The 23,957-nt window shown below is 61.9% G+C and overlaps 1 protein-coding gene across 6 annotated transcripts; it reads right to left on the bottom strand.

Annotated features, from left to right (window-relative positions):
- Positions 1-350: 350 nt before the first annotated feature.
- On the bottom strand, positions 351-17,592 carry LLGL1 (LLGL scribble cell polarity complex component 1). 6 transcript variants are annotated; one of them, XM_045586460.1, is made up of 23 exons: positions 17,396-17,591; positions 14,025-14,122; positions 12,095-12,176; positions 11,877-12,007; positions 9,434-9,592; positions 9,202-9,364; positions 8,991-9,126; positions 8,658-8,712; positions 8,366-8,520; positions 8,072-8,295; positions 7,810-7,877; positions 6,437-6,590; positions 6,256-6,360; positions 5,445-5,737; positions 5,021-5,168; positions 4,671-4,824; positions 3,033-3,328; positions 2,299-2,563; positions 1,981-2,095; positions 1,677-1,789; positions 1,352-1,472; positions 1,128-1,207; positions 351-487 (listed from the first exon to the last, which is right to left on the bottom strand). In XM_045586460.1, exons 1-22 carry the CDS (start codon positions 17,474-17,476, stop codon positions 1,129-1,131), a joined length of 3,195 nt encoding a protein of 1,064 aa, XP_045442416.1. In that variant the 5' UTR covers positions 17,477-17,591; the 3' UTR covers positions 351-487; position 1,128. The 6 variants fall into 6 exon arrangements, 4 of the variants coding, with proteins under 4 accessions (XP_045442416.1, XP_045442417.1, XP_036307732.1 ...); XM_045586461.1 differs by having other exon boundaries at positions 8,991-9,123; XM_036451839.2 differs by having other exon boundaries at positions 356-466; positions 1,109-1,207.
- Positions 17,593-23,957: the final 6,365 nt, after the last annotated feature.

The following is a 23,957-nucleotide window of genomic DNA, read 5'->3' as shown; positions in this document are numbered from 1 at the left end:
ACTGGGCCCCAGTCCTGGGTGCCAAGGGAGCTCCCAGTCTGTCTCCCTCCCTCCCTCCCTCCCTCCCTCTCTCTCTCTCACTCACACACACACACTCATATACACACTCATGTAGAGGGTGGGCGGAGGAGGACATGCTAGCCCAGGAACAAGTACCAAAATAGTTTTAGAAACGAGTGTCCAGCCCAGCACTGTCCAGTCCAGGCATTAGAAAAATATTCTTTGCAAAAGGAGGGGGAAGGCTGGTGTGTGGAGTAGGTGGCATGGGCTGCCAGCTCAGCTGTCCTTCCCTGTGGCACCGGCTTCCAAGTTCGCCTGTAGGAGAGGCCAGTCCAAGACCCCTCCCAGGCCCACACCCTGGGGCCCACACGGGCAGGTGCCTCGGGTCCACAGGTTAGCAGGCACAGCTGTGCGAAGGGCCGGGAGGAGACACAGATCCTGGATCCCAGCTCCAAGCAAGGCAGTGCAGCTGGGCAGCTCCGGCTCCCTGGAGAGGAAGAGAAGGGTCAGCAGAGGTCTGGGGCGGCCAAAGGGGCCGACAGCCTGGCTCCTTGGCTGCCACCTATCGGGCTCCTCCAGGTAGGCCAAGGGCCGCCCCGTCCCCCCACTCCCCTGCAGCAGTAACTGCTTACTAAAGGCTGGCCAGTCTGTCCCCAGCAAGAAACAGAGTTGGGGTCTGCACCTGATTGGGGGGTGGGGTGGAAGCTCTAGGTAGCAAATAGGGTGGGTAGGCTTATGAGCCCCACATGTGGACAGGGCCACACTGAGGCTGGAGTGGTGGCCAGTCTCAGGCCAGGCCCCGTTCTCCAGGCTCAGCCCACAGGGCCCCGCCTTGTGCCTGGTGATCTCAGCTGCTGAAATGAGCTAGCAAGCCTCCCCCCCACCCCACCCTCTAGAGTCCAAACTGCCACCACCTCTTGTTCCAAACACAACCTATGACACCCAGGGGCTGGCAGGCTGGCTGTTTAATACGAAACAGCGCAGATCCCATCCGTGGGCGCCTGGAGAGCAGCAGGCTTCGGTGCACTGGCGTCCCAGGGGCCTGCTGGGCTCCGCCGGGAAGCCAGGCGGGCCCTGGGGTTGAGGCGGGGAACCTAGCAGACCCAGAGTGGCTACTCGTGCAGCACCTCATTTAATCAGGATGGCACAGGCTCGAGCCTCGTCTTCCACCAGGTTCCTCAGGTTCTTCTCCGCCTCCTCCGAGGAGCTGGGGGAAGGGGCGGCGATCAGGACTTGGGTGAGGCCCCCTGGGTCCCACATGCCCAGCTCAGACCTGAGGTTGGCTGAGGCTGGGGGAGGGATGCTGGGGAGCCGAGGCAGCCCTTCTGTGGATCCTGCCCGCCCACCTCACCCCAGGAAATCCTGCACATCCTCCACCGTGATGTCCCCTGTCGTGTCCAGAGTGGTGTCAGCGCTGATGGCCGAGTCAACGGACATGGGCGAGAGCGTGGCCTCGGGCCGCTCTGGGGCGCCTGCAGGGAGGAAACGGTCAGGCCTGTTAGGACCTCTGGGGCCCAGGCCCCAAACCAGCCATAGCAGGATGTGGCAGTATTGAACCCCCTGCCCGTCTGGCCTGGCGCACCCTCCCCAGCATTCCAGCTGTGCCTCCTGCAGAAGCCTCCCCGTCAGGCTGGCTGGCTGGGGTCCTGCCACCCATTCCATGCCCAGCCCCTCACCAGCTTTTGTGCCGCAGACAGGATTAGGGCTTCCATCACGGCTCTGTGGGGCCAAGAGGATGCCGGGGGTCCCGTTAGCCTGGCTCAGCTTGGGCGACTCTTGGAGTTTGTAGCTGCAGAGACAGGGCCATGATGGGGTCACAGGCAGGCACCTCAAGGCTCAAAGAACCAAAACCCCTGTCCTCGCATTCCTGAGACCTGGGACTACACAGTGCTGACACCAGAGAGGGCTGCCCTTGCTCCACGCAGGATCTGGGGGTGGGGCCACAGCAGCCTTGACCGGACCTCCCAGACCTCCACGCACCTGGCCTGGGCAGCACCGTGGGACCAGCGGATGTCCAGAGCACAGAGCGGCTCTGTGATGTTCCGGGCACTTAGGGAGAAGCGTTCGAACTCCGATGGTGAAATCAGGTAAAAACCTGGGTGGGCGGGAGAGAAGGAGCCGAGAGTGAAGTCAGGAGACGGTTCCACCCTCAGCCTGCAGCTGGCCTCTGCCCACACGTGCTGACGGCCCTCCCGCCCCCTGGCCGGTGCTGTGCCCACACGGGACACCCCTCCGCTGCCGCTCTCGGGAACACTCCTGGACCCGCCTGGGCCCTTGCCCCAGGGAGCTTCGCCTCACCCTGGCCGTGGCGCGTGAAGACACAGGAGGCGATGCCGCTGATGTCCTCCTTCCGGATGCAGGAGTAGTGCACCTGGGGCCTCAGGCCCGGCACCGAGAAGACGTGCACGTCGCCCAGGTTGGTGAGGCAGGCCAGGCAGGTCTCGGCATAGTCCTCGCAAGCCACGCTGGCGAACGTGGCCAGGGCCACCTTGCGCACACGACAGCCCTCATGGGCTGTCAGCTTGAACTTGGTCTTGGCGCTCACCTTGGGTAATGTGAACACCTGGCAGCGGGCAGATGACCAGTGAGCACAGCCTGGTCCGGTCCACACCCCAGCCCCTACGCAGAGCCCAGCCTGCCAACTGGCCCTGCCCCTGGCCACTAGCACCTCTGCCTGCACACCCTCCTCCTGGAGCTGCCCTCCTGTCCTGGCCCGGCTCCACACTGCTCCTAGCGCCTCCCAGGCCCCTCCCTCAGAACCTGGCCAAACCAGTCTCGCCGGGTTGTGAGGGTTAGGCGGCTGGTGTGCCCCACACCAGGACCTCCTGCCAGGGCCCAGAGGAGAGGGTCAAGGGGTTCTGGTGGGGACCCAGTGAGGTAAGCTGAGGGCGTTATCGGGGTTCTGCAGGAGCACCCCTGCTGGCTGGTGGGGTCCTGCGGGGGGCTCAGCAGGTAAGGAATAGTCAAGGCAAGAGTTGTGGGGCCCCGTGGTGTCTAGGAGGCAGCAGCCTGGCGTGTCCGCAGCAGCTCACCTTGAACTGCTCCTCCGACGCGATGAGCACGGCGTGGCCGCCCTGCATGTCGGGCGCCTGGGCCAGGTCCCGGGAGGCCTCGAAGGGCTCCGGCAGCGGGCGGCCGCGCCCATCCAACACGGCAATGGCCACCACGGGCGCACGGTGCATCAGCTGCACCTCCTTGCCCAGCACAGCCTCCACCGCGCGCTCGGACCGCTTCTCGCTGCCTGCCGCTGCCAGTGGCACCTCCAGCGCGTAGGCAAACACAGAGCCTGAGTTGGTGCCTGCCCACATGGTGGGTCCGTGGTGGGCCGCTGTGGGGCAACAGGCTGTGAGGCAGGCATCAGCCCTACACAACAGATCCCGCCCCTCCGCTCCTGCACGGACCCGGGTCTGCTTCTCTCCTGCTCCACTTCGGGGTGACCTCAGCCAGCTCCGTCGCCTTGGGCACCCTCTCTGAACTGCTGACCACAACCCGAGCCTCGGACACCACTCTCCTAAAGAGGCACCTCCGCAGAGACGGCAACGGCACACAAACTGGACCCTGACCTCTCCAACCCGCCCACGGCACCCTCAGCCCCATCAGAGCCCCAACTCTCCCGCCCCCACATCCCCTTACTAGCCCTGGCAACACACTCAGAATAGGGTCCTCACCCCAAAGGTGCATCAGGGTCCCAACCGCACCCCGATTCACTCCCACCCCTCCAGTGTGTCCGGGCAGCAATCAGACACCACGTCCCAGGCCTGGGCTGAAACGAGCTGAGACCATCTCGCCTCTCGCCCCGTGGGAGCCGCACCTCTGGGGAGACCCTCTAGTGGGGAATCCGAGCTAGAGAACCAGCGCCGAGGTGGGCCAGCCCTGGAAGAACGGTGACCTCAGCAACAAGCATTGGGGAGCCGGAGCCCAGCCCCAGTCAGCCAGGAACTGAGCCCCACGGCCGCCTTACAGTGACTGGGGAGACCCACGGGCTGCCACGTCCAAACTGGGGAAAATCCACGGAATTAAGGACCCGCGACAAATAACACCAGAGGCTAAAAGACACATCACTGAAATGCCCCGTGCAGGCTGGAGGCGGACCCAGCACCAACCCTAAAAGGCACTTAGAAGAAAGGAGACAGAGCCACCCCCAGAATCAGTATCCGCTTCACGGAGCACAATCCGGGCGGGCACCTCGCTGTAGGTCACAGCTGTCAGACACGAACTCAAGTCCTCCCACTCCGGCAAAAGGAGCGGCAGAGCACAGGTGACTACTCTCTGGTTAGTGGAGGGGTTCGAGTCCCAGTATGTGAGTTAGAAATCGACCGATGAATTACTCGATAAACCCGACGACCCAGTTCTCTGTGAGGGCCGGCTCAGGGGCCAACCAGTTGGGGTCAAAGCCAGCTTTTTAGCGAGGCAGACGGCACAGACCCTCGCGGATCCCTCCCTCGCTGCTGACGGGCCGTACGGCATTCCCGCCCCAAACCCTGGGCTCTCAGTCTGAGGTCCCGTGGCTCCCCTCCGATCCCTTCCAGCAGGAATCCCGGGGGAACTGTGTGGCTGGCCGCCGGTGCCGCCCGGAGGCACCAGTAACGCCTTTCCACCCCCTGCCCGTCTCCTGGATGGCCAGCTGAGGCCCGCTTCGTTTCTCCAGCCCGTCCCGCCCCGGGCCTCACCATCGCGAAGAAACGTGTCGGCGAAGTAGAGGCAGCGCACCACGCCCGAGAGGGAGTCGTCGGCCGAGCGGGGCTCGATGCGCCGCTGCACGGGGGTCATCTCCACGTCGTGGGGGCAGGCCTGCTCCGCCAGCTGCGCGTTGGCCTCCTGCAGCTGGGGACGCGGGGCTCCAGGACGCTGTCCTCCCCTCAGAGCCCAGCACCCTCCCAGCTCACCCGAACGCCCACGGGCTGAAGGCTACTGAGGGGGGCAATAGAGGCGCAGACACAGGGCACCGGCCAGGGCCGGGCCTGGCTCCATGTCTACCCCGCCGCCGGGGGGTGCTGCCCGCAGCCTGGCCCCAGCTCACCTTGCTGTTGGTGTTAACAGCCCGTTTCTTGCCTGAGACGCGGCTCTTACGGATGCGCCGGAAAGACTGGCGCAGGGACTTCTTGAGAGACTTCACCCTGGAGAGCGGCCCCTCCATCGCCAGGGAGTCGTTGGGGTGAAGCGTGCACCTGGGGGCAGATGGGCCCGCTGGGTACAGAGCAGCCTCTGTGCTCCTGCTGCCCGGGGGCCGGGCATTAAGGGTCCCAGGTCGGGAAGCAGGAGCCCGGCATCGGGGGGCTCGGCACTCGGCCAGCAGCACCTCGCTAAGGTCAGCGCTGGAGCCGCCTCACCGCAGGCTGACAGGAAGCGGAGGCCTGGCTGGGGTGGGACACACCGGCGGTCCCCCAGAGCTGGGCCAGCTGGGCGGACAGACCCCTGCTGGGGCTGCAGGCCGCACCACACACCTGGCCAGCACAGGGCTCTTGCGCTGGTAGTCGAAGAGACCAAAGCCGTGACTGGTGCCAAAGGCCACCAGGCTCCACTCGGTGTGCAGCGTGACGGCGGTGACGGCGGCTGGGGGCAGGCACTGAACCAGCACCCGGGGCTGGAAGCCGGCGGGCCAGGGCAGGGGCCCCGTGCGCGGGCTCAGCCGCTCGTGGCCCTTCCACGTGAAGCCCTCTCGGTCCTGGAGGAGGTCCATGCTGGCCACGCTGACCGCCTGCTCCGATGGCACGTCACTGAGCTCCAGCACCAGCACCTGAGCCCGCAGCCAGGGCAGGGAGGGGTCAGCACAGAGGATGGGCCACCATGCCCCCCGAGCCTGCAGTCACTGTCAGGGAGGCCCCAGGGTTGTCTCACTTATCCACTGAGCCAGCACTTACTGAATGCCTACTGTGCCCTAGCGCTGCACTGAGGATTAGTGACAAGACCCACTGGTCGCTGCCCTGCTGGGGCAAAGTACCCCCACAACGCCTATCTCCCACTTCACAAAACACCACTGAGCACCGCCGTGTACTCTGAGTGCTGGACAACAGCCCTGACCAAGCCCTGCTGCTCCCTGCCCTTCCAGGGCTCACCTAACACCTGCGCCGGCCCTGGCCCCAGGCCTCCAGCTCCCTGCCCCAGGCCTCCAGCTCCCTGCAGCCAGAGCTTGGTCTCCCACCTCAGGGCTTTGCCCATGCCAGTCCCTCTACCACTTCACCAGACCCTCCAGTTCAGGCACATCTCTTCCCAAAGTCCCTCCCAACCCCCCAACCCTGAGGACGTCAGGCTTACCTGGCCTGCGGTGCCGGCCACCACCATCTGCGCGGTATACTTGCAGAGTGCCACCTTCTGCACCCCGAGTCGGGGATCGTCACTGTAGGGGTCAAAGCAGCCCACCTGGGGAATGGGGTGGAGTGAAGACACAGGGCAGAGCCGGGGCCGGGCTCCCGGGGCGGGGCGGGGCGGGGCCCACCTTGCGGAAGGGCGGCCAGTCGTCCTCGGGGGCCTGGGCCAGGCTGTCGGCGTGCTCGCAGTCGGTCTGGAAGAGGCCAGCTGTGCTCAGCTTGTAGAGCGGCCGCAGCGCCACGCCGGAGGCGTCCCAGAACCGCACAGTGCCGTCCTCGTGGCTGCAGGAGGAAGCCGTCAGCCCACCCTCCATCCACTCAGCACTGAGCACCTACTGCACAGGCCAGACATTGCCCAAACGCCTACTGTATACAGCAAATAGGAAGCACCTACTGAGTGCAGACTATATGCCAGGCCACACGCACCTGGGCCCTTCAAACAGGGTGAGCGATGTAGACACAATCGCCAGGGTGGTGAGCAGGAGGCAGAAGAGGGGAGATCCAGGGAACAGAGGACTCGGGTTCTGTCCTCTCTGGGTTACCCAGCAAAAGGTCACAGCGCAGAGGGGTCAGCTGGGCCCAAGGCAGCAGCAGAAGCAGGGAGGCCAGCAGAAAGCAGGGAGAGGGGAGGCGGGAGCAGGGAGAGGGGAGGCGGGAGCAGGGAGGCCAGCAGAAAGCAGGGAGAGGGGAGGCGGGAGCAGGGAGGCCAGCAGAAAGCAGGGAGAGGGGAGGCGGGAGCAGGGAGGCCAGCAGAAAGCAGGGAGAGGGGAGGCAGGAGCAGGGAGAGGGGAGGCAGGAGCAGGGAGAGGGGAGGCAGGAGCAGGGAGAGGGGAGGCGGGAGCAGGGAGAGGGGAGGCGGGAGCAGGGAGGCCAGCAGAAAGCAGGGAGAGGGGAGGCGGGAGCAGGGAGAGGGGAGGCGGGAGCAGGGAGGCCAGCAGAAAGCAGGGAGAGGGGAGGCGGGAGCAGGGAGAGGGGAGGCGGGAGCAGGCAAACCTGGGGCGTTGCCAGGGGGGAAGCCCTGGCAGGAGGAGAAGCAGGAGTGTGGGGCTGGACGGGAAGCCCCAGCGGCCCCGAAAGCCGTGATTAACAGTTTCCAAGCAGGAGAGGGAGGCGGCCAGGCCATGACTCCCAGCACAGGCAGGCAGAGGGGCAGGGCAGGAAGTCAGCCTGAGTCACCGCACCGGCAGGCCCAGGCTGGGCTCTTCGGCACCGGCCCTGGGCAGTCCGCAGGGCCAGCTGACTTTCCGGTCCCAGGACAGGCTAGGTGACAGAGCTCAGTTCCAGGCCCCGGGACCAGAGGGAGGGGCTTGAAACAGGGTCTAAGGAAGTTACAATCCAACCCACCCTCCTGAAGGGGAACCCGGTCCCACAGGGGCCAGGCCTGAGTCACTGGGCAGGTCAGTACCCGCCTATCTAGGCTGGGCTCTCCCACACCCCGTCCCACTAGCCCACACACACACACGTCACAACTGTGCTTGGCCACGGGGCTAGTTTGCCCTACCCAGTCAACAGCAGCCCTCGCTGAGAAGGTTCCTGGGCCAGGTTCCGGCCCCCGGTGATGGGCCAGCTCTGGGAGAGGACGAAGATGTCAGTGGAGATCAGGACAAATTCTCCTCCCTTTTACCCTGGCTGACACCCAGGACCCAAACTGCTTCTGAGCCCAATGTACACCTGCACGTTCCACCTCCAGCTCTGCACTGGCTGCACCTCTCCCAGGGACACCCTCCCCACAGGCGGGCCGGCCAGGAGCCGCGCGCACAGACCGAGGCCCCGGCGGCGGGCGGGGCGCTCTGCTGCTCCCCCGCGCTCACGATGCGGGCCCACAGCTTGGCGGGGACGTTGGCCACATGGGCCGAGCAGGTGATGGCAGACGAGTGCAGCGGGGCCAGGTAGGGGGCAGGCAGCACCGGCCAGCCAGGCATCTGCAGGTCTAGCACCACCAGCTCTTCTTCGAGCAGCACAGCCAGGGCCTGGGGCTCGTCGAACTCTGCGGGAAGGGCAGGGTGAGGAGCACGGCCACGGGCGGTGCGAGGGCCAGGCGGGGGAGGGCAACACACCATCCTCTGGCCGCGTGCTGTGCACCGTGAAGAAGTCAATGATGCGGGAGGTGAAGTCCAGTGTCACCAGGGTGTCAGCCCGGAGCACGCTCACACAGTGGCGGTCACCGTAGCTGGCCCGGGGCATGCCGCCGCTAAAGATGATAAAGTGGCCCCTGTACGGGGGTGGGGGCCCTGTGAGCCACCTGGGTCTGGAGCTCACACTGCCCAATCCAGGGAGAGCATCACAGGACAACCCTGAGCGCCTCTGCCCAGCCAGACCAGCCCGGCCCCGAGACCAGCTCCCACCTACCCGGAGGCACAGTCCCGCCACAGGATCTTGTTGATGGCTTTGCAGGGAAAGGGGCCTGCAGGGAGGGACAGTGTCAGCTCTGTGCTTGCCAGGACTGAAGAGCCTCAGGTCACATCTCTCACCCCTTCTCCCACCCAGCCCACATCATTCCTGCTGCAAAGCTGCTTCCTGCCTCCCAGGGAGGAGCCCAGGCCCCTGACGGTACACCCACAGTGGTGCCACCTTCCACAAGTCCCCCTGGGTGCCCCCGTGAGTGCCAGAGCTTGGGATCGACACTCGTCAGAGCCCTTTGCTTAGGGAGCAGGGGCTGCCCTCGGCCTGCCCGGCACTCACCGTAGGGCATGGTGGCTACCGTAGGCTGCATCACTGGAGAGCTGCCAGCGTCCGCGGACCAGATGGCATAGCTGCCATCGCTGTGGGAGCTGACCAGCGTGCTGCCACTGCGCTCCCAGCACAGGCTCTCCAGCTGCTGTGGGCAGAGCAGGTGGGCATGAGCAGACAGCACGGCAGAGGGCCCGGCCGTGGGCACCGTCTCCCCACAAACCTGGTTCCCCAGGAAGACGCGGTCTGCACACTGTGCCGCCCGGTTCCAGATGACCAGCAGGCCCCGGCTGTAGCCGATGAGGATCCGGGTGGGGTCCCGCACGTGTCCCTGCAGGGACTCCACGGGGCCCAGGGCCTTGCCGCACCGGTAGTCATCTGGCACACTGCGGAGGAAGCCAGTGAGCCAGCAGGAGAGCCGCCCGCGGTGGGTGTGGGAAGCCCGCCTGCCTCACCTTCGCAGAACCTCCTCGGGGCCCAGGGTCTGACCCTCCATTAGCGTCAAGGTGGGAACATCCAGGAAGAAGACGCTGCCACCTTCAGTGCCCAGGGCGGCCATGTTGCCAGCAGCCACCAGGAGGATCACGGTGATGTGGGCAAGGGTGGGCGGGCCACTGTGGGAGAGAGGGAGGGGGTGAGGCCACTGTGGGAGAGAGGGAGGGGGTGAGGCCACTGAGGGAGAGAGGGAGGGAGGGGGTGAGGCCACTGTGGGAGAGGGAGGGAGGGGGTGAGGCCACTGAGGGAGAGAGAGGGAGGGGGTGAGGCCACTGTGGGAGAGGGAGGGAGGGGGTGAAGCCACTGAGGGAGAGGGAGGGAGGGGGTGAGGCCACTGAGGGAGAGGGAGGGAGGGGGTGAGGCCACTGAGGGAGAGGGAGGGAGGGGGTGAAGCCACTGAGGGAGAGAAGGAGGGGGTGAGGCCACTGAGGGAGAGGGAGGGAGGGGGTGAGGCCACTGAGGGAGAGAGAGGGAGGGGGTGAGGCCACTGTGGGAGAGGGAGGGAGGGGGTGAAGCCACTGAGGGAGAGAGGGAGGGGGTGAGGCCACTGAGGGAGAGGGAGGGAGGGGGTGAGGCCACTGAGGGAGAGAGGGAGGGGGTGAGGCCACTGAGGGAGAGAGGGAGGGGGTGAGGCCACTGTGGGAGAGGGAGGGAGGGGGTGAGGCCACTGAGGGAGAGGGAGGGAAGGGGTGAGGCCACTGTGGGAGAGGGAGGGAGGGGGTGAGGCCACTGTGGGAGAGAGGGAGGGGGTGAGGCCACTGTGGGAGAGAGGGAGGGGGTGAGGCCACTGAGGGAGAGGGAGGGAGGGGTGAGGCCACTGTGGGAGAGAGGGAGGGGGTGAGGCCACTGAGGGAGAGAGGGAGGGGGGTGAGGCCACTGTGGGAGAGGGAGGGAGGGGGTGAGGCCACTGTGGGAGAGAGAGGGAGGGGGTAAGGCCACTGTAGGAGAGGGAGGGAGGGGGTGAGGCCACTGAGGGAGAGAGAGGGAGGGGGTGAGGCCACTGAGGGAGAGAGAGGGAGGGGGTGAGGCCACTGTGGGAGAGGGAGGGAGGGGGTGAGGCCACTGAGGGAGAGGGAGGGAGGGGGTGAGGCCACTGTGGGAGAGGGAGGGAGGGGGTGAGGCCACTGAGGGAGAGGGAGGGAGGGGGTGAGGCCACTGAGGGAGAGGGAGGGAGGGGGTGAGGCCACTGTGGGAGAGAGGGAGGGGGTGAGGCCACTGAGGGAGAGAGGGAGGGGGTGAGGCCACTGAGGGAGAGAGGGAGGGGGTGAGGCCACTGAGGGAGAGGGAGGGAGGGGGTGAGGCCACTGAGGGAGAGGGAGGGAGGGGGTGAGGCCACTGAGGGAGAGTGAGGGAAGGGGTGAGGCCACTGTGGGAGAGAGAGGGAGGGGGTAAGGCCACTGAGGGAGAGGGAGGGAGGGGGTGAGGCCACTGAGGGAGAGAGGGAGGGGGTGAGGCCACTGAGGGAGAGGGAGGGAGGGGGTGAGGCCACTGAGGGAGGGAGGGAAGGGGTGAGGCCACTGAGGGAGAGGGAGGGAGGGGGTGAGGCCACTGAGGGAGAGAGGGAGGGGGTGAGGCCGCTGAGGGAGAGGGAGGGAGGGGTGGCTCCTCTTAGGAGAGCAGAGGGCGCTAATAGCTGCTAGGGTAGCGCACTGTGGCCCTGTGCTCACTGAGACCTGCCTCTCCAGTGGACGGGCGAACTGGGAAGGCCACGTGGTGGCATCAGAACGAACTCGCTCCATTATGCACAGGACGCCAGCATCGGGCGGGGACGGGGACAGAGGCAGCTCCTCTGGTCGGAGACGGGCTCCCAAGCCCCTCCCACCCCCGGGAAGGAGAGGCAGGAACCAGGCTACGCCGCCGGCCCTGGAGCCTCCTGTCTGCACGCGCACACAGCCTGGCAGGATCCACCTCACCTCAAGCTTACCCTTTCACCTGCACACACTGTGGCCTGTCATCCCGCCCCAGGACACGCCAGGGGATCTGTGCTAACGTGAGCTCAGCTGGGACCGCGCCACACCTGCCACCGCCATGCAGGGAGCGCAGGGCCTCCAGCAGGTGCGGGAGTCTGGGGCCCGGTGCACCTCCCACCTGCACCCCTGAAGCAGCGCACAGCCCGCTGCTCCCCTCAGCTCAGCCGCAGCTCCCCTTCAACACCCGCCCCGGCCCTGGAGCCCTTCTCAGTGACAGGCTCCAAACGCTGCCTGTGGGACCCAGGCTGAGCTCCCTGCCGCCCTAACCCAGCCCCTCGGCAGTTTCCCGGCCCCACATGCCTTTGCAAGGCGGGCTCCCCAGGCCTAGTGGCTGGACCCAGCCAAGCCCACCCGTTCCTGGCACCCGAACCTGTACCAGCCAAGCCCACCCGTACCTGGCACCCGTACCCGTACCGGCCAAGCCCACCCGTACCTGGCACCGTCGAAGCCCAGCCGAGCGGGCAGCTGGAAGCTGAGTGCTTCCTCCAGGTGGGCACAGCCGTTGTGGTGGACGATCTCCCAGAGATGCAGGCTGCTGTCGTCCAGCAGGGTCAGGAGGCGGCCCTAGGGGATGTGCAGAGACAAGACTGGCTGGTAGGACTGGGAGGGGTCCCAGGGTTCAAAAGCCAGCCAGCAGGGGCACAGGCTCACCTGGCCAGGCAGGAAGTGCATCTGGGTGACGGTGGCCATTTCTCGGTGCAGGCCTGTGAATTCCACACCGGGTGCGCCATAGCTGAGGCAGCAGGTCAAGGGCAGAGCAGGCAGCGATGCCCGGCCTCCTCCTCCAGGCCATTCGGAGAGCTCCCAGCCAGGCTGCCAACCAGAGCCCCTCAGAGCCCAGGCGGCCCTCCCTGCCCCAAGTCACCCCCTCGCTCAGAACGCAGGCCCCACCAGCTCCGGGAAGTCCTGCTGTGGTCGAACCTCCGCACTGTTAGCCATGAGATGGGGCATGGACTCCCACCTCACGGGGGGAAGTGAGATAAAACATGCTCGGCACACGCGGCCCACTCTCCATCGGCCTCACGTGTCTGTGTGCACGGAGCTGGCCCCACAGGCAGCGAGGCCAGGCCGGGCTGCTTCTTCCCACAGCTCCAGGCTCCGGCCACGGGCGAGGAAACCAGCCTCTCCCTCGGGCAGGCAGGCCACAGCCCCCGCCCGAGAGAGGGGCGAGGCCAGGGCCTGTCCATGTCACACACCAGCACTCAGAGGCTCGAAGAGGCTGGGTGACCTGCTTCAAGTGCCCGGCACCAGGACCAGAGCCTCAGCAGCACCAGGTCGGTGGGGACAGGCAGGGCTTGGGGGCCCGGAGGGAGGGCGAGGGAGAGGTCAGCAGTGCCGCCCGGGAACAATGCAGGAGCCAAGCGGTTGCTTGGAGCTGGAGCTAGGATTCCCTGCAGGAGCGGGAAGCACACAGAAGAGGGGACAAAAGAGGGGGCAGGAGTGCTGGGCAGGACCCAGAGTCACCAAGGAGACGGGGGAGGGGCGCCTCTGTGTGCAAGGCCTCCTCCTCAAGCCTCAGTTTCCAGCCCAGGGTGGCTTGGGGAGGAAGGAGGGCTGGGGAGAGCTCTGGCCTCCTCTGAGGCTCTCCCAGGCGTCCAACGCGTCCTCTGTGAGCACGAGAGGCCCGTGCCCAGGAAGACAGGGCACAGGAGGGCCAGCGGGAGAGGCTAACAGACGCGTGACATGGGCACCAAGGACACCACCGCGGAGCACAGCACGAGGGCGGGGCACCCCTGGAGGGCTGGGCGCAGCAGGCCGGGAAGCGAGGAAGTGGATGTGGATGGTGCTGGGGGAGCACCCGCCCCGCCACACCCCCTGGTGTAGGCAAGCTCACCAAGTGCAGGTCCAGATGCCGCCCTCCCCTCCCCTTTACAGGCACTGACTCATTCTGTGCACCCAGTGTCCCTCCTGAGGACACGGAGACCCAGAGGGTGACGTGGGGAGGGGTGGGGTGCACCTCACTCCAAGCAGGTGCCAGTCAGTCTGCACCTCTGTTTCCCGGAGGGAGGGAGGGGGGAGGGCTTCACTCGGGCAGGGGAAGTGTGACGCTCCACTCCAGGCAAGAAGCATCCAGCTGTCTGCTTGCCCCCACCCGCCTGGCTGACAGGGAAAATGCCCGCTTTGTGCGGCACACACAGCCCATTGTATGGCGGCCGGCGGCCAGGTGGGGCCGAGCTGCGCTCACCATGCAGAGCCTGGCACTGCCCCCAGCCCTCGGCTGGGCACGTGTCTCACATTGGCACACACGTGTAGCCGGTCACCAGGGAAAACCCACTTACGTGACCCTGGCCCACCCACCAACCTTGACCGGTACCAAGACTGACCAGTCCCCCGGCCCAGCTCCCCGTCACAGTTGCTGGGCCGTGAAAAGCAGGTCGCCTGGGTAACTGGCTGAAATGCAGTGAGGACGCCGAGCCCCACCCCACACCATCTCCGTGAGGAGGCAGCTGAGGGCAGAGCGGCACCCGCCTCCCAGGGGCCAGGGGCCTCGAGGCCCCCAGGCCGGGCTGCCGAGAGCCAGCGCACAGGCAGCGAAGCAGGCGGTCCTTGCCGCCCCGAAGGCTGTGCCCGCAAAGGATACATCTTGACGGCCCCAGACCTGGTGCCGATGGCCATGATGCGAAGCTCGGGGTCGAAGGCCAGGGCGCTGGGCTGGTTGGGGAAGCCATGCTCCACGGTCTGCGGGGGAGGGGGACACTCGCACAGGCACCGCTGCCCTGGCCCGCCCGGCCCACCCCAGGCAGCCTTCAGGCTCTGCGGCTGCTGTGTGCCAGGAGCCAGGACTCGGCGGTCCCCGTGCTCCTCGTCCGCAGCCTGAGGACACTGAAGTGGCAGTCCTGCCTCCAGGGGTATGGGAGGGTCTGAGCCAAGCGCCCGGCCCTGCACTGGGGCTCCAACAGGAGAAGCACCAGGAAGCACTGCCCCAGGGCTCTGCCCTTAGCCCCAGAGGAAGCTCGGGGAGGCACCATGCGGTCTAGGCCCCCCCCCCCCAAGTCATGGCACTTCCCAAGCACGGCTCCACGTGGAGGTCAGAGGCCAACCCCCAAGGCCATCTAGGAAGAGGCTCTTGAGTCAGAGACAGAGGAGCTTCCTGCAGGCCCTGGAGGTGTCACCACCCCCGACTTGGTTCCCAGCTGGAAGCTGAGCAGCGGCTTCCCCCGGTCCTCCCTCCCAGGGGCCAGTCCCAGCGCAGAGCGGTCCCACTCCTCCAGCCCAGAAAGTTCACACTCCTCCCCGGGGCCGAGCTGGGGCCTCTGCTGGATGCCTATACCCCAGCCCATGTCCTCGACGCCAAGCGGGACCCCACCTGACCGCGGCCTCAGCCAGACACGTTTTATAAGGAGCCTCATCACCCCGACAGGTGGCTCGGTTGGCTGGAGCGTTGTCCCACTCCAAAATGGTGTGGGGTCCTTTCCTGGTCAGGGCACACACCCTAAGTTAAGGGTTCGATACCCAGTTCAGGTACAGATGGGAGGCAAGTGATCGATGTTTCTCCACCACATTGTTTCTCTCTCTCTCTCTCTCTCTCTCTCAAAAGAGAGGGAAGGGGAAGGGGAAAGGGAAGGGGAAGGGAAAGGAAAAAAAAAAAAGCAGCAAAACCCTGATCCCCAGGTGTCCAGGTCTCTTGCCTCAGCCTCCCTCCTGCTCGGCCTCCTGGCAGGGACTGAACCCTCCGGGCAGCTGCCATGGCCTTGGGCCAGTCACAGCACTCTCCAAGCCTCAGTTTCCCATGGAGCACTGGGGACAGGGAGTCACTTGAAGACACAGTTGCCCATTTGGCTGAGGGTGGGGGGCAACTTCCCTCTCCCACCAGCACTGCCATGCCAACACTGGACTGACTGGCCAGTCCCCTCCTCTGCCCAGGAACCCTCCCGCCCCCGGGCTCCCAGCTACCCGGAGAAGGTTAAGGCCTCACATCTGGACTTGTCTTCCTCCTCCCACTCTCGCCCCCTCTCACTTAATTCTAGGCCCAGTGGCCCTTTGATCTCCTCCAATTTACTAGCAGCTTCCTGCCTCAGGGCCTTTGCATCTACTGTCCCTCTACCTGGAATGTGCTTTACCCTGCACTCCCCATCATCGGGTCTCAGTTGGGGCATCAGCTCCTCAGAGGGCCCTACGCCATCCTGGCTACAGCAGCCGTCCCTGCTCACGTGCTCCAGGCCCTCACAGTACTGGCCACCATCCAAACTGCCGCACATCTTACTCCTCTGTTTTGGCTTTTCACTCTCTCCTCCGCTATGGCATCAGCCCCTGGATGAAGAGGGTTGTCCCCTTTGTCCTCGGCACCTAGGACTCACACGGTCAGAGCTCAGTGTCAGTGGACATCCCTCCACAGGCAACGTGCAGACAGGCCTGGGATGTGGGCCCAGGACTGAGTCCAGAGTTGATGTCTGCCCCTGGCCCCCAACCCCACTAGAGAACCTGGGTCTAATCGCTCTTATTTTATTTACCTTATTTAATTTTGGCATCTATCCTCTAGTGATCATATACCACTCCCCCTGGTGAGCCAGCCCCTCGCCCAAGACCACCTCCCTCCTGCCTCTGCTGCCCACTCAGCACGGGCCCTCTCTCCTCAGTGGGGAGCCCTCACCTTTTGCCCAACCAGGACCAGCCGGCCGGAGCCTCCTAGCCTCCCACCTTCTGCGGCATGTCCTGCCTTCACACCCAGCTCACTGGCTGGGGAAGTGACACCTTAGCTCATCCTCTCAGCCAACGCACAGGAGGGGCCCGGAGCGCCTTCCCTCTGGGCTGCAGGCTTCTGGCAGGCTCTTGGAGAGTCTGAGGGTCCTGGCAGCAGCCCCCCACCCCTCAGAACCCTGCCTGTGCCAGGAGATGCCCTGTGCCTTAACCACTCCATGTCCAGCCATCAGAGCTTTCTCCTGGACAAGAGTCTCTTCTGGGACCACAGCAGCCCCGCAAAGCTGAAGTCAAATCCCTACCAATAAGGAGAAGGACAAAGTGACCGGTTCTATCTGTGGCTCTGAGCAAGTCTCGCCTCTCTGAGACTCCCTTCTCTCACCTGTGTGACAGAGCAGCCAGTGCGAGCAGCTGGACTCACACTCTGGAGGAGTTAGCAAGGGGCATGCCCAGGGCAGAGGGAGGAGGGGGCTGAAGGCGCTGTCTTACCCAGGGAAAAAAGGAGGGCAGCCCTCCATCCCGCCTCGGCCTAGGTTGCATGGCCTAAATGGCACAGGAAGCCACAGCAGGGAGAAAAGTGGCTCCATGTCAAGGGAAACTGAGGCCCACGACCTGAAGTGGGGTTGGGTACACAGCCAGGCATTTACCCTGAAGTCCCCACCTGGCAAGGAAGTCGGGAGCCCTGGGTGAGGGAGGAGAGGAACATGGAAGGGATTTCCCAGCCCTACCGCTCCAACATCTGCCCCACTCCCCACCCCTCCCGCTCCACCTGGGTGTGAAAGCAAACAAACCCGGCCCTGCGCTGCCCCAAGGCGGGCAGGGGTGCGGAGGAGCCTCCAAGAGGGGTAAGAAGACAGAGTGAGACACAAAGTGAGAATTCGAGAACCCCACACAGATGGAGGGGCAGCAGGAAGAGGATGCAGAGATGCAGAGAAACAGGCAGAGACGAAGGGAAACGGAGAGGAACGCAGACACACAGGGACCGAGGCAGGGACCCCCGCCCTCCGGGCGGGCGAAGGCTGAGCGCGGGGAGGCGGTGGAGTCGGAGGGCGGGGCAGAGACCCAGAGACTCGCAGAGCCCCGGGAGGAGGGCCGGCGGCCCGCGGCCCCGGAGAGGCACACCGGGAAGCCGGCGGAGACCCGCGGCCACTGGGACTGGCGCGGGGGCGGAGGCGAGAGGGCGGCCGCCGAGGAGCGCCCAGCCCGCCGCGCTCCCGCCGGGCGCTCCCTCCCCGCGGCCCTACGTGGCTGCGGCGCCCGGGCCCCCAGCCCCGGCCCGCGCCCTCCCGCCCGGCCCGGGGCCCCAGCCCGCACCTTGTTGAAGGCGAAGAGCTCCTGCTTGAGCTTCTCGCGCTGCGGGTCAGCGCCCTGCCGCCGGAACCGAAACTTCATCATCTTGCGTCCCTCCGCCCGGCCGCGCCCGCCGCCGCCGCAGCCGCCGCAGGATGCGCCGCACGGCCCCGCGGGTCCCGAGGCGCAGGCGGGGCGCCGGGAGGTGCGCCTGGCGGCCTGGGCTCGGGCGTGCGGGGCGGAGCCTCCGGGGGGCGGGCACAGGAGGCGAGTGAAGCACGACTCGGCCAATGGGCTTGCCCGTGCGCCGTCCGCCCCGCCCCCGCCGGCTAGACCACGGGAGGAACTGGGCTCCAACGCCGCCCCGGGCTCGCGAAGGGACGCCGGCCGAGCTAGCGCCGCAGCGCGGAGCCTGCCGGGACTTGTAGTCCGAGAGCCGAGGATCCAGTGTGGACGGCTGGGCGAACTTTAGAAGGGGCTGGCGCATGCTCCCGACCCTGGAAGAAGCCTTTTCTCACCTCCAACTAGCGAGCGACATGCATATTCAGACACTGAGGCTGCCCTATCCCGAAAGCCAGGAGAGCTCTGACTGGTGCAACTCCCTGGCCCCTCAGCCCGTTCCCCCATCTCACTGGCATTGACCCAATGTGTACCAGTTTTTCGGGACACCATTTTGACTGTTCTCCACTGTACCAGGACGCCTCCCACCGACATGCTTTTTGCCCTTGGTGTGTGGTCAAGAGCTGAGTGGAGACCACAGGAAGGCCCTTAGTCCCCAAGCCCCTGGGGAACTCCTACACATCCTTCAGGACCCGACACAAAAGGCTCTATGTGGCAGCTCAGGGATTCTCAGGAGGTCCATCAGCCAAAAGGCCAGCAAAGTGGAGAGGGCTTTCCTCAGGAGGGGACAATTGGGAAGGTCCTGAGATTAGATTTGAGCTTTTCCAAGATAGGGCTGGAAACTATATAAATACAACTGTGCCTGCCTACGATTTCATTGTCCCCACCTACCACCCAGGCCTCTTTTTCTCATCTGGACAACCACCTCAGCCAGGCTGACGATACACTGCCCTTGGCTAAGGGCTGGACAGGTCTCAGGTCCCATGAAACTTAGATGGGGGAGGGCAAACCTGGCCCCATTCCCACCAGCTATGTTAAGGGAGACTTCTGACCCTCAGAGGCAGCTGCCAAGCAACAGGGGCCTGGCTGTCCCTCTCCGTCCAGGCGGCCCTGCCTAGCACTCCCCTGGGTTGGGGCTGCATCTGGAAGAGGGACAGGTGAGGGGGCAGGGTGGCGGGAAGAGGAAAAATGTAAGGCACCACTCAAAACTGACTCACTGCTCTCCACAGCTCTGTGCAGGAGTCCCAATGCTGCTTCCACACAGTGAGGGTCACAGGCAGAGATGTGTTAGGAATTTGTTAGTTCATCTCCCAACTTCGCCATTTAGAAGCTGTGCAGCCTGGAGTAAATTACTTAAGCTCTCTTGCCTCGGTTTCCTCATCTGTAGAAATGTGGATAATACTAGTACTTACCTCAAAGGTTGTGATGAATTAGTACTTTAAAGCCCTTGGATTGTGCCAGGCAGACAGAAGAGCCGTGAGTGGTAGCTGTTATTATTAGAGTTCTTACTAATTGCCATTGGAGCTCTGTCACCCGGGCAAGTCCCTGCCCTTCCACAACCTTCATTCTTTGAAATGATACTTAGTCATCAGGTGGTAAGCATCCCCACTCTGCTCAGTCTAGGGGATGGGACAGAGCTGAGTGGAGACCACAGCCACCAGGAGTTCCCTGTGCTGTGATGGGGGAGCCAGGCAGAAGCAGTGACCCAGGGCAGGTATCCTGGAGGGAGGGGGTACAATTCAAGCTGAGAGGAAACAGGTGGAGAGGAGGGCCTCCTGGTAAGAAAGTGTTCTCAGTGTCCGAGCTCTCCCCCAATCTGTTCCCAATGCAGATCCCAGGCCCACCAAATGGGAGTGCCCGAGGAGTGGGACCCCAGATTCTGGATTTTAAAACAGACCTTTCCCAGGCCCAACTTGCCCCCATCCCCAAAGCCAGACAGGGTTAGGAATGGCACTGGGGAGGGGACCATCTCCCAGGCTGGAGGATCTGGGGGACTAACAACTTTCTCCTCCCCCTTGAGCTGGGGCAGCCGGACCTATGATCGCCATGGGAGCCCAAGGCAACAGGGCCAGGATGCCAGGCCAAGTCTGCTCCTTGCTGGAAGCAGGAAGTAGGGTCTTCAGTGACCCCCTATGCTGGGATGGAGAGGCTGCCGGAGGCAGCAGCGGGCGTTGGAAGAAAAGCGGCTCCCTCCTTCAAACTCAGGTCAGCTCTGGCCAGGGAGGAGCTGCTACCTTCTCGTTATTTTCTAGGTGAGGTGGCCTCTCCCTGTCCCTCCTCCTCCTAGGCCACCCAAGCCCCTAACCCAGTGCTGAGAGGGACCCAGGCCTGGTTTCAAATCCTAAGATATCACCGAAACCGGTTTGGCTCAGTGGATACAGAGTCGGCCTGCAGACTGGGGGGTCCAGGGTTCGATTCTGGTCAAGGGCATGTGCATTGGTTGGGGGCATGCCCCTAGTTGGGGGAGGGGTGCAGGAGGCAACTGTTTCTCTCTCATCAAAGTTTCTCTCTCATCAATGTTTCTGGCTTTCTATCCCTCTCCCTTCCTCTCTATGAAAAATCAATAGAATATATATATTTTTTAAAAATCCTAAGATATCCCCTTGCCAGCTGGGTGATGTCAGGTAAGGCTTGAGCCACCTTGAGCCTCTGTTTCCTCATCTGTAATGCTGTGAGGGGATGATTCAGAACAGGAGTTGAGCACCGGGCCTGGCAGGGTCTCTATCTAGTGAGTCAGCTATTTTAGGACTCGCTTCAGGAGATGGTGGCATTCTTCAGATTAGCACACTGGCTTCTGCTGTGGGGCCTTTGCACTTGATCTTTTCCTTGCCTGGGAAGCTTGGGTTCACTTAGCAAACCCCCTCTCTTCCTTTGGTCTCACTTAAAGCAGCTTCATGCCGGCTGTTTCCCCGTTGCACGCCTCCCTGCCCGCTTCTGCCGACCTCCCCAAGACACCACCTACTTGACTTCGGCACATGTGTAGTGGTTGGCTCCGGAATCGCTTCCTGAAGGTTAGGTATTTTTTTAATGTATCCAACTTTACTGATCTGAGAGAAATATCAATTTGTTGTTCCACTTATTTACTTCATTGGTTTTGTTTTAAAGATATTTTTATTGGTTTCAGAGAGGGAGGGAAAAGAACGATAGAAACATCAGTGATGAGAAAATCATTGATTGGCTGCCTCCTGCCCGCCCCACACTGGGGATCAAGCCCAAAACCTAGGCATGTGCCCTGACCTGGAACTGAACCCACAACCTTGGCATATCAGGAATGATGCTCTGACCAAGTGAGTTACCTGGCAGGGCCAGAGCTAGTTTTTTAAAAGAAATTTTTCAGTTAATTGTCACCTGAGGATATTTTCCCACTGATTTTTAGAGAAGGGAGAGAGTGTAGACAGAAGAGAAACATCAATGAGAGAGACACATCAATTGGTTGCCTCCCACACATGGCCCCAGGCCAGGGATCGAGCTTGCAACCAAGGTACATGAAGTTCTATCCACTGTGCCAAAACCGGCTAGGTTTTTAGTGCTGTTCATTGCTGTGCTCCAGTGCCTAGGACAGTGCCTGGCACACAGTAGGTACTTGACAGAATGTGAAGGAAAAAAAAGAAAATATATATAATTTTTTTAAGATCTAAAGCAAATATGACAAAATGTTAATGCGGGTGCTTCTGTGGCTTATTTTAAGTATTTCTCAGTGTGTTTGAAATATTTAATTAAAAAAATAACAATCCGCCTAACTGGTTTGTCTCAGTAGATAGAGTGTCGGCTTGCGGACTAAAAGGTCCCAGGTTCGGCCAGGACCGGTTTGGCTCAATGGATAGAGCGTCGGCTTGGGGACTGAAGGGTCCCGGGTTCGATTCCGGTCAAGGGCATGTACCTTGGTTGCGGGCATATCCCCGGTAGGGGGTGTGCAAGAGGCAGCTGATCGATGACTCTCTCATCGATGTTTCTAACTCTCTCTTTCCCTTCCTCTCTGTATAAAATCAATAAAATATATTTAAAAATAAATAAATAAATAAAAGGTCCCAGGTTCGATTCCGGTCAAGGGCATGTACCTTGGTTGCGGGCACATCCCCTTGGGGGGGGAGGGGCGTGCAGGAGGCAGCTGACGGATGTTTCTCTCTCACTGATGTTTCTAATTCTCTATCCCTCGCCCTTCCTCTCTGTAAAAAAATCAATAAAACATATTTTAAAAAAAGTAACAATCCACACTATTTAGGAAGCGAGTCCAGAGGAGGTGATGGCTGATAGGGGTTGGGGGAGGGGGCAGGGAGGTAAATAGGGTGGCCCTGAGACAGACTGGCGTGCACTGACGGTGTCCTCAGATAAATGCTCTATCTGTGGAGGTAGACGTGAGGATAATCCCACTTTACGGACTGTAAACGGAAGCTCAAGGCAGAGAATGACTAGACCTGTGGGGCAGAAGGGGAAAAGGGTGCCAAAGGGAGAAGCCCCAGATGGAGGCAGAGAAGGGGCAGCAAGGAAGTGGAAGGAAAACCAGGAGAGCGTGGTTGAGGGAAGAGGACCAGCCTTCCAGGAGCTGGCCCAAATCCCAGCTGAAGCCACAACCCTCCTCTGGTGCCAAATCACACAGACAACTTCTACTTGGTGGCTCCCCCAGGGGTCTGGCAGGCCGGAGAATTCCCGGAATGGGATCTGGGTTGGAAGGAAATGAGGAGGAAAAACAAGCAGGATGGAGGGACTGACGGGGAGACCACTGGGGAGCCTGAGCCAGGGGGAAAGTTGAGCCCCCTCCTGGGTGGTATGCAAAACGAAGGTGGCTCCAAGGGCGCTCTTTAGGGCACTGGTAGGGGAGGTGGCAGTGGATCTTGAGCCCTCAGTCAACAGAGGGTGAACAGTGTGTTGAGCATCAGTGAAAGAAAAGCCAAACAGGACAAAACCGGTTTGGCTGTGGATAGAGCATCGGTCTGCGGACTGAAAGGTCCCAGGTTCAATTCCGGTCAAGGGCATGTACCTTGGTTGCGGGCAGATCCCCAGTGGGGGGTGTGCAGGAGGCAGCTGATCGATGTTTCTAACTCTGTCCCTCTCCCTTCCTCTCTGTAAAAAATCAATAAAATATATTTAAAAAAAGAAAAAAGAGAAGTCAAAACAGACTGGGGGAAGAGTGTTAGGCAGACCCAGCCTGTCCTTATTTTATATAAGGAAGGAAACAAGAGAAAAGTGACCTGCCTAGCCTGTGTGGCTCAGTGGTTGAGCATAGAGCATGCAACCAGGAGGTCAGAGTTCAATTCCAGGTCAGGGCACATACCCTGGTTGCAGGCTCAATTCCCAGTTGGGGGTGTGCAAGCAGCAGCTGATCAATGATTCTCTCTCATCATTGATGTTTCCATCTCTTCCTTCTTCTCTCAACTCAATAAAAATGTATTTTTTTAATTGAGAGAGAAAAGTGACCTTGGGCAGGTCACATGGGGGATAAATAATAATGGTCTTTGGACCTCCAGCCAGTGTGCCTCTCTGGGTGCAGGGCTCTCAGCCCTGACACTTGGTGTGCTTTTCTCAGCTCATGCTGGGCCACAGGTCTTTGAAGGGAGTTGCAGGTTTGAGGCTCCAGGGCTGAGCAGGTGAGCATTGTCACGGGCCTGTTGGAAGGGAGAGTTCTGTGCTTCATTCCTCTCTGTGGCCCCAAGTTCCTGTTTCTTTCTGGGCCTCGATTTACTCATCTGCAAATGGGGGTAAATATTAATTGCTACTATTTAACAACACTGAGCACTTAGTCTGTGCCAAGGACCATAGTCATTCCTTTAATCCTATTCTCACTTTACAAAGGAAGAACCAAGGTCAGAGGAATTAAGTAATTTACCTCAAATCACATAGCTAGTACATGGTAGAGTCAAAATATGAGCCCAGGTCCCGAAGTAAGGCCTCAGAATTAAGTAAGACCATTTGGAAAGGGCCTCACTAAATTCTTGCCCCTGGGTCTCAGTTCCCCATCCAAAGCAAAGGACAGCTGCCCCTGCCCCACTCTGAAGCACCATCACTTGGACTTTGCTGCCCCACTGTGGGTACAGGGAAGAACTGCACCAATGAGCACCCTAAAACCTAACTGGAGGACCCCAGTCCCCACAATGCCCAATAATGGCTCCAAAAGCTAACCGTGTAATTTTAATAATTTTTGCAAGTCAGTTGTTAAGGCCATTATTAAAAATTAAATTATATAAAATTAAAACTAAATTATATTAAAAGCAAAGGTGATGTTCAAAACTAGGCACTTCCTCATTTCACTGTATTTTGCTATTGTCTGTGCTTTTTTAAAAAAGATATTCACCCTCGGATATATTTTTATTGATTTTAGAAAGAGGAAGGGAGGGAGTGAAAGACATCCATCAGTTGCCTTCCATATGTGCCCCGACCAGGGATCAAATCTGCAGCCTAGGTATATGCCCGACTGGGAATCAAACTCACAACCTTCTTGTGGATAGGACGCTTCAACACTGAGCCCCCT

The sequence above is a fragment of the Pipistrellus kuhlii genome, unplaced genomic scaffold (genome assembly GCF_014108245.1).
Source record: "Pipistrellus kuhlii isolate mPipKuh1 unplaced genomic scaffold, mPipKuh1.p scaffold_m20_p_23, whole genome shotgun sequence".
Lineage (NCBI taxonomy): Eukaryota > Metazoa > Chordata > Mammalia > Chiroptera > Vespertilionidae > Pipistrellus > Pipistrellus kuhlii.
This window is presented reverse-complemented; position numbering and strand designations above follow the sequence as displayed.